General features: G+C 59.5%; 1 protein-coding gene and 1 non-coding gene across 2 annotated transcripts; both read left to right on the top strand.

Annotated features, from left to right (window-relative positions):
- Window positions 1-2,025: 2,025 nt before the first annotated feature.
- Window positions 2,026-7,521, top strand: EEF2 (eukaryotic translation elongation factor 2). The gene is made up of 15 exons (XM_056119739.1): window positions 2,026-2,132; window positions 2,963-3,177; window positions 3,516-3,697; window positions 3,776-3,987; window positions 4,179-4,357; window positions 4,467-4,572; window positions 4,731-4,844; window positions 4,922-5,060; window positions 5,140-5,335; window positions 5,502-5,760; window positions 5,863-5,970; window positions 6,050-6,403; window positions 6,499-6,681; window positions 6,761-6,893; window positions 6,981-7,521. Exons 1-15 carry the CDS (start codon window positions 2,130-2,132, stop codon window positions 7,172-7,174), a joined length of 2,577 nt encoding a protein of 858 aa, XP_055975714.1. The 5' UTR covers window positions 2,026-2,129; the 3' UTR covers window positions 7,175-7,521.
- On the top strand, window positions 4,042-4,107 carry LOC130029044 (small nucleolar RNA SNORD37). The gene has a single exon (XR_008793259.1). It is a non-coding gene; the product is annotated as a small nucleolar RNA SNORD37 (small nucleolar RNA).
- Window positions 7,522-9,369: the final 1,848 nt, after the last annotated feature.

Below are 9,369 nucleotides of genomic sequence, written 5' to 3'. Positions count from 1 at the left end.
CTCCACTGCCGGGCTTCTGTTCACCGTGGATCTGGGGATTGGAGGTGGGGGGCCAGAGGTACCAACCTCTGGCTTTGCCCATACAGGCTGGGAAGACTGAATATCTTTCTACAAGAAGGGCAACGGGGAGGAGAGTGGTGGACGCAGTAGGGCAAAAACCTCACCATTCCTCTTTCTTAAACCCACAATAAATTAAAATTTGCCCGTATGTCCGCAATGGAAACCTTTCCCTTTCCCTCTTTGAAAAGCCTCTAATTTACCACAACGTGATGCAGTAAGTGCTTGGTGCGGTGAAAGATTTAAAGTAAAAAGGAAGAGCAAGAAACTGGGTAACTATGTTGGGGAAGAAAAGGGTGCGACCTTTGGCGCATGCGCTTGCCTTATGAAATTCACAAAACGTGTCACCAACACAGGTGTGTTTCCAGACCCAGATCAGAGCCCAGGGGATTGATGTCGCCGCCTGCCATTCAGAGCTTCAATCAGTTCAAGAGATATTTATAGAGCAGGTCTGGCTTGCCTTAGTTTCCCCTTGGGTTAAACGCGAACTGGTGATCGCTGCCTTCGGCTTCCATTGCCTGAAATCAGGGGCATGACAAAGCTTTGCAAAAAGCAAGATGCGCCACATATTTGCAGTAGAGGAGGAGCTTTAGAGTCCAGACGGAATCTGTATTGCTCTTTTTTTTTCCTTCTTCTTTTAGTGTGGTAGGCACACTCAGCGATGCTCAGGGGTTACTCCTGGCCTCCGCACTTAGAAATCGCTCCTGGCGGTGCTCATAGAGGATGCAGGGGGATGGAACCCGGGTCCGCCGCGTGCAAGGCAAGAGTCCTCCCTGCTGGACGATCGCCCAGGCACCCAAAAAACACCTGAAATGCCCCTGTTTTGGGTCAGGACTAATTTTAGGGGAAAGATTGTCCGCAGGGGTTTTATTTGCGCTGATTTGATCCTTCATTGATGCCAGAAATATTTCCCGAGTGCGTACTCTATGCCAGGCATTGAGCCGGCCTTTTCCCAAAGAATCAAGATACAGAAATAGGATGCCGATTGCTTTCCCTTTGAGCCAAAGATCGGAAATACAACTATATTTTTTAGGGTCAGATTAGGACACAAATGTGAAGTCTTCCTGCGCCGCCCTCTGGAGAAAAGAGAGAATAGACAAAGCGATTGCGCATGTAAAGAAACTTTGACCCTCATCAGGCAGGACAAACTGACCCCTGAAATAAACGTTCTGTGAGCGGACGGGAGAGCTAATTAAGAGCTAACATACTGAGCTTCGTATGTCAGGCTGACTGAAATATGTTTTCAACATATATTTAACTTTGCTCTTCCCCCAGTGAGGCAATATCAAACATCCAGCGTTACAGACGGGGAAACTGAGGCGCAGAGAAAACTGGGGCACCAGCGTATGAACTTGTGGCGTGGTGGACTTCAATAAGAAAGGGAGATTTTGTTTTCTGCTCTGTCCAACAACACCTAAAGCAAGTCACGCCTGGTGGCAGCCTGTGCTTATGGAATAAATGCACCATGGGTATCCTATTAAATAAAAAGAGCTTTCACATTTGAAATAATCAGAGTTAAGTTGTCGCAAAATCAGAGCGCTGTCCTTTCCGAGTTCCCCACCCACCCTGTGTCATCGTCTCAGCAATACTGAAAAGCTGCAAAATGAGTGCAATGCACAGACACGCTATTCACTTCCTGTACTCTCACTAGGAAAAAAAAATTCTTGATGTGTTGCAGACTACTCTGGCTGCTCTAGTTAATATATGCAAGCGAGAACGCCTCCGTAGGTCGGGTGCAGGGAAAGACAGCGTCCCCCCCAGATGTAGTACGCGGCTGGGGGGCCGACCACCGCCCGCGGGAAAGTTCAGGCAGCCAGTGAGCACCCCCCGAATCGCGAGCGCAGCCGCGTCGGCGCCGGCAGGGTTATGTCCAGGGACCGGCCCCTGCGCCTGCGCGCGGCGTCGCTCGGCCCCGCCCCCCGGCGCGCGCGCAGATGACCCGCCCAACCGGCGTCGGGCTATAAAAGGCCGGGTGTTGACGTCAGCGTTCTCTTCCGCCGTCGTCGCCGCCATCGTCGGCGCGACTCGCCTCGCTCGGATCTGCCTGGGAGAATCCATCGCCATCCGCCACCATGGTGAGCGATGCCGTCCGGCTGGTCTCCGACAGCGGCGACCGGCCCTCGGCGGGGCCGGCGCTGCCCAAGTGGAGGCGGCGGCACCGCGCCCGCGCCCCGGGGGAGGAAGACGCGGCGGAGCCGGCGGGCCTGGGGGCTGGGGGTTCGGCCGCCATGTCTGGCGCGGCGTCCCTTTCTTGCCGCGCTTCCGGGGACGCCGTCGGAGCCCCGGGGAGAGCCCCCGGGCGGGATTGGGGGCCGCGGGGGGAGGGCGGGCGATGATGTGGCAGCGCCGGGACGGCGGGGGCAGAGGGGAGCGGCGGGCGCGGGCCGCATTACGTAACGCGCGCGGGTCGGGCGGGTCGCGGGGGGCGACCCGCGGGCCCCGCTCCTTGCGCTGCTGCGGCCGGGGCCTGGCCCTTCGCCCGGCCTGCGCCTCGGGGTGCGGCCGGCCTGGCAGCCGCGGGGCGTGGAGCTCCACGTCAGCCCCGGAGCCCTCGCTGTCAGGGGGTGCCCCACGAGCATCCTGCCGGGGAGGGGGTGACCTTGGCCTGAAAGCGGGCCAGGGGGTCGGGGAGTGGACTTGGGGGCGCGTTCTTGTCCCGCCGCACAGCCCTTAGGGCCAGGGCCCCCAAGACATGAGCTGTCATCGTTGGGGGACCTGCCATCTCCGCTCTCCTGGGAGTTTGGCGGCCGGGGGGTGTGCAGGAGTGCGGGGGTGTTGCGTGAGAGGTGAGGAAACCTCCCTCCCCCCACCAGCTGTGCACGATCGATCCATGAGGGTTTTTCGGGAATTGTGGCCCGTCCTGACCCCTTGCTGCTCCTCCCTCCCTCCCCCACGCACCTTGTAGGTGAACTTCACAGTAGATCAGATCCGGGCCATCATGGACAAGAAGGCCAACATCCGCAACATGTCCGTCATCGCCCACGTGGACCACGGCAAGTCCACCTTGACGGACTCGCTGGTGTGCAAGGCGGGCATCATTGCCTCTGCGCGGGCTGGCGAGACCCGCTTCACCGACACCCGGAAGGACGAGCAGGAGCGTTGCATCACCATCAAATCCACGTGAGTGAGCGTGTGGGGGGGCGTTGGTCAGGGCAGTGCCCCAGACTTTAGCCTCCCAGTGCAGGGGTGAAGTTCTGCTCATGGGGCCTCAAGGGAAGTGGCTGGGGGTCCCCTCTCAGGTCAGCTGGGGCAGGAGGGGAGCTGCACAGGAGGGAGGAAAGGCAGGTGACCCGGGTCCTGGATGTTGGAGGGTCGGGTCCAGGTGTGTTGGACCAGGGCAGAGTTGGGTGGCACCTCCCTGGGCTGAGTCACAGCTGGGACAGAGGTTGTCTTCTTCTCACTGTCCTTACCTCCCTTGAGGTGAGCTGCCGGGCTGAGGCTCTGCATTCCCCCAACAGGGCCATCTCCCTCTTCTACGAGCTCTCGGAGAATGATCTGAACTTCATCAAGCAGAGTAAGGAAGGCTCCGGCTTCCTCATCAACCTCATCGACTCCCCTGGCCACGTGGACTTCTCCTCCGAGGTGACGGCAGCGCTGCGCGTCACAGATGGCGCCCTGGTGGTGGTGGACTGCGTGTCAGGTAGGTGCGGGCCATAGGCAGGGGTGGGGACTGGGGACTCCACTAGCCAGCCCTGCTCACCCCGTGTGTGGCGGGCAGGCGTGTGCGTGCAGACGGAGACAGTGCTGCGGCAGGCCATCGCCGAGCGCATCAAGCCCGTGCTCATGATGAATAAGATGGACCGTGCGCTGCTGGAGCTGCAGCTGGAGCCCGAGGAGCTGTACCAGACCTTCCAGCGCATCGTGGAGAACGTCAACGTCATCATCTCCACTTACGGCGAGGGCGAGAGCGGCCCCATGGGCAACATCATGGTGGGTCCCGCTGGGCACTGCTGGGCTTTTGAGGTGGGAGGCGAGGCTGGTCCTGACCGTGATGACCTGAGATTTCTTCACTTTGACCTGAACTGTTTTGAAGAAACGCAGATTCTGAGACTTGGTGGGGGCGGTGGCAGCGGCAGGCAGGGTGGTGGCCCCTGCCCCGGCTAACATCATCTCTCCTGCAGATTGACCCTGTCCTTGGCACTGTGGGCTTCGGCTCGGGCCTGCATGGCTGGGCCTTCACCCTGAAGCAGTTTGCAGAGATGTATGTGGCCAAGTTCGCCGCTAAGGGTGAGGGCCAGCTGGGGCCTGCAGAGCGGGCCAAGAAAGTGGAGGACATGATGAAGAAGTTGTGGGGCGACCGGTGAGTGTGGGGAGCCCCTGCTCGGGCTGGGGAGCAGGGGGGTCTCCGGGGCACGTGTTCTTCCCCGGCTCTCAGACCACTGACCTGTTGTGCCCGCGCATTTCTCTAGGTACTTCGATCCAGCCAACGGCAAGTTCAGCAAGTCGGCCACCAGCCCTGATGGCAAGAAGCTGCCCCGGACTTTCTGTCAGCTCATCCTGGACCCCATTTTCAAGGTGAGTGCTGCGGGGGTGGTGCGGCTCTGCCAGAAGGGGAGGTGGGGATAGTGTTGGCTGTGACGGTGCCCAAGAGGTGCCATGGCCGCCCGCTCCTCGGTGGCTGCCGTGTCCCAGCCTCCATCTGACTCTTGCCTGACCTGCTGTGGCTGCCCCAGGTGTTTGATGCCATCATGAACTTCAAGAAGGAGGAGACGGCCAAGCTGATTGAGAAACTGGACATCAAGTTGGACAGCGAGGACAAGGATAAGGAGGGCAAGCCTCTGCTGAAGGTGAAGGCCGTCCCGGGGCCAGGTGGGGCGGGGTGGGAGTGGCAGGGACCGGCCGACTGAGCCCTCTATGCCTGCAGGCTGTGATGCGCCGCTGGCTGCCGGCCGGGGATGCGCTGCTGCAGATGATCACCATCCACCTGCCGTCGCCCGTCACTGCACAGAAGTACCGCTGCGAGCTGCTGTATGAGGGACCCCCTGACGACGAGGCTGCCATGGGTAGGCGCCTTGGGGCGCCCGATGGGGGCTGCGGGAGCCCGGGGCAAGGGACCCTCTTCATGGCCCTCTGTCCCCGCAGCCATCAAGAGCTGTGACCCCAAAGGCCCCCTCATGATGTACATTTCCAAAATGGTGCCCACCTCCGACAAGGGCCGCTTCTACGCCTTTGGCCGTGTCTTCTCGGGCATGGTGGCCACTGGCCTCAAGGTCCGGATCATGGGACCCAACTATACCCCCGGAAAGAAGGAGGATCTGTACTTGAAGCCGATCCAAAGGTGAGCCCGCCGCCCTGGGAGACTGGCCCCTCTCATCTCTGGGGGGACGCCCCTGTCCCGCTCTGCCGAGCTTAGTGCCCAAGAAATCCCGGGGTGGAGCAGCCCCCATGTCCCTGCAGGGTCTGTGGCACCTGGGGGTGCTGGAGCTCAGTGTGGTGTCCCCCAGGACAATCCTGATGATGGGCCGCTACGTGGAGCCCATCGAGGACGTGCCATGCGGGAACATCGTGGGATTGGTGGGCGTGGACCAGTTCCTGGTGAAGACGGGCACCATCACCACCTTCGAGCATGCCCACAATATGCGCGTCATGAAGTTCAGTGTCAGCCCTGTGGTGCGCGTTGCCGTGGAGGCCAAGAACCCAGCCGATCTGCCCAAGCTGGTCGAGGGCTTGAAGCGGCTGGCCAAGTCAGACCCCATGGTGCAGGTGGGCGCACTGGGGACCTGGGGAGGGTGCTCGGGTGGCTGGGCCCACCAGGGTGGGCTGTGGGGGAGCGGGGAGCCCCGGCTCACAGTCCTGGGCCCACAGTGCATCATCGAGGAGTCTGGTGAGCACATCATCGCGGGAGCCGGGGAGCTGCATCTGGAGATCTGCCTCAAGGACCTGGAGGAGGACCATGCCTGCATCCCCATCAAGGTGGGCGCCCGCCGGGCAGAGCGGGCTGGGCACTGCCGCTCCCCACGCCGGCCCTCACCCGCCCCTCGCTCCTCTGCAGAAATCGGACCCCGTGGTCTCGTACAGGGAGACGGTGAGCGAGGAGTCCAACGTGATGTGTCTGTCCAAGTCCCCCAACAAGCACAACCGCCTGTACATGAAGGCCCGGCCCTTCCCCGATGGCCTGGCCGAGGACATCGACAAGGGTGAGGTGTCAGCCCGTCAGGAGCTGAAGCAGCGTGCGCGCTACCTGGCTGAGAAGTACGAGTGGGACGTGGCCGAGGCCCGCAAGATCTGGTGCTTCGGCCCCGACGGCACAGGCCCCAACATCCTCACGGACATCACCAAGGGCGTGCAGTACCTCAACGAGATCAAGGACAGCGTGGTGGCTGGCTTCCAGTGGGCCACCAAGGAGGTGAGGCAGTCCCCTGCCTGCTCTGCTGCCCTTGGGCTTGCCTGGGAGGGCTGGTGTGGGTCCCACGGGTGCTAGACCCCATCTCCCGGCCGCAGGGGGCGCTGTGTGAGGAGAACATGCGAGGGGTCCGGTTCGATGTGCACGACGTGACACTCCATGCCGACGCCATCCACCGTGGTGGCGGCCAGATCATCCCCACTGCCCGGCGCTGCCTCTACGCTAGCGTGCTGACGGCGCAGCCCCGGCTCATGGAGCCCATCTACCTGGTGGAGATCCAGGTAGGAGTCGCCCTGCCCCTGCCCGTACCCGTTCACCCGGCCCTCGCCCCGCTGCTCACAGCTACCTGTTCTTCTGCAGTGCCCAGAGCAGGTGGTCGGGGGCATCTATGGGGTGCTCAACAGGAAGCGTGGCCATGTTTTCGAGGAGACCCAGGTGGCTGGCACCCCCATGTTCGTCGTCAAAGCCTACTTGCCTGTCAACGAGTCTTTCGGTGAGTGCCAGCCGGACGTCGTGGCCGGGCCCTGAGGGTGCTGCAGAGTCCAGGGCCACCCTGATCACTGCTCTGTCCCTCTCGCAGGCTTCACTGCCGACCTGCGGTCCAACACGGGCGGCCAGGCCTTCCCGCAGTGCGTGTTCGACCACTGGCAGATTCTGCCCGGGGACCCCTTCGACAACAGCAGCCGCCCCAGCCAGGTGGTGGCCGAGACGCGCAAGCGCAAAGGCCTCAAGGAGGGGATCCCTGCCCTGGACAACTTCCTGGACAAGCTGTGAGCCGGCCTGCTCCCCGCCACCCCGGACTGTCCACAGCGCTGCTGCTCGCAACCTCGATGCCGGCTCTCGATATTTATTTCAGGATTTCGGACGCACAGAAATGCCCTTGCAGCTGGGACTTACTGGCCTGCAGGGAGGTGGGGGGGGCGGGATGCCCCACTCATCGTGTTTTCTCATTTCAGAGGGAAATACAAATGTCCAGAAAAATAAATGCATTCAGAGGTTGATGTGGGCGAATGGCCTGTGGACGTCCCCAAGGTGGGGACAGAAACTAGTCGGGGCCTGTGTCCCCTGAGCGCCGGCAGCTGTGCGGGGCCTGCGGGTAATAAACTTGGATCTGGTGACCACACTGCCCTCCTGGATTTCTTCTGTGGGCAGCGACTGGCAGGCCCCTGGTGCAAGCCAGCCCCGTTCGTTGCCTGGTAGTCACCAAAAGTCCTGCAAACCATGTGCCAGCTCGCCATGGTCACTACTGGGCTTGGGGTCCCAGTGGACCGCTGGTAGTTCGCTTAGGTGCTGCACAGCTGCTTTCTCCCATGGGGTCCTGCATTGTCAGGCCTGTGTGTAAGCCTGCGGAGAGAACTGGGGGCCCTCTGGCCCCCCAAGATTTCTGCAATTGCAGCCCCACCAGGCTTGCAGAGCGAGAGGTACTGACAGCAGAGTAGGGCTCCTGGGGATACTAGGACCTCTCAGACACCAAGCCGGGGAGGGGCCCTGGTGTGTTAGGGTGTTGGAGCCAAGAACAGGATCTCCCCCAGAGGAGCTGGGAAGTGCTCCCCAACCCTGTGGTGAAAGGGGAAGTCCACAGAGGCCTGGGGAAGCTGTAGGTAAAGCAGCTCTGGGGTTCCCTGTCCCCGAGATGGGGACTCCTGCTTTAGGGCTTGGGCCCCCGCGGTACTCTAGGGGGATCCCTCCTGTTTCTGCTCTGTACTGACCCTCTGGTAGCTGCAGCGGGGTTTGAACTGGGGTTGGCAACTTACACAGTAGACACTCTTGATCCCCTTTTCTGGTTCTGGGGTCACCTGCCTGTGGGCAGCATGTGTGAGGCTGAACCAGATCAGCCCAGGGAACCAGCCCAAGGCTTCAGCTCCTGGTTATAGGGGTGGGTTTTCAGGTGCAGGGTCAGGAGAAAAACCTGAGTACCAGGTGTGGCCCCAAAACAAAAGTATGTCTTGTAATATTTTAAAAATCTGTTTTAATACACCTCTAAGCTCCCATCTTTTACAGAGGCATTCAATGCCAACTCCAAGCCTACTGCCAGTGTCCTTTTTAAGTATTTTTTTCTTCTTGGGTACTACTTGGTAACTGGTGATACAAGGTTACTTGCGTGTTTTCAAAAGTCTGGCGGTGCTCTATATCTCTCTTGCCACTTGTTCAGCGGTCTTGGGATTCTTCCCCCACACCAGGGAGGTCGATGGTGATGGGCAGGCGAAGGAAGGAATGAGGGCCAGGCTGGTCGATACCAATTGTAGTTTATTCCAATCTTCACTCCCCTTCTGCTTCTCTCTCTCAAGCCTGAGCCCCTTTCACCTCTGACTCTGGAGCCTGAGCCTGAGCCTCTGCCTCCGCCTTCCCCTGCCTGCCTACCTGCACCTTCTTGCTCCCTCTGAGCTTACAGTTTTAGTTTGTATAGCAATCATGTAAGGTGGTGACACAAAGGTGGGTTGAACATTAACGAATCAACAAAGAGCCGTAAGACCACTCCTAGGAGATTAACTCAAGGATAAAATCTCATCTAAAGAGATTATTCCAGATTACTAGGAGATAGACTCAAGGATGGGATTTCAAGAAGGGTGTGCTCTTTCCTCAGATAGTAATCTACTTAAGTAGTTGTAGTAAGTCTACTTCCAATATTTCTAGCAATGTCATTCTGTATGAACACAGTAAGAGAAACTTACAGTTCGGTTCTTCCTGGGTCGTCTCACTATATAGACCACAGTCCTCAAGCCAGGTTAGTTTTCCTAGCCCCAGTAGGGTCCTAGTCTCCTTACTTTTGGATCATGATAGCATCTGTCCATGATCATGCCCTCAGCTTATAGTTGAGTATCGTGGCGCTTTGGCCTGACCCATTTTGATACCAGGGTAGCTCACAGCTTGCCTAGGTCCATTCAGTCCCTCATCAGGACCCTGCTTTTGGGGTGCTAGGAACTAAGGGCAACTGAGTCAAGAAAGCAGATACCCAGGAGTAAATAGTA

Source organism: Sorex fumeus, unplaced genomic scaffold, assembly GCF_029834395.1.
Source record: "Sorex fumeus unplaced genomic scaffold, SorFum_2.1 ptg000041l, whole genome shotgun sequence".
In the NCBI taxonomy this organism is placed as follows: domain Eukaryota; kingdom Metazoa; phylum Chordata; class Mammalia; order Eulipotyphla; family Soricidae; genus Sorex; species Sorex fumeus.
The sequence above is the reverse complement of the archived record's forward strand: the minus strand, read 5'-3'. Positions and strand labels throughout refer to the sequence as shown.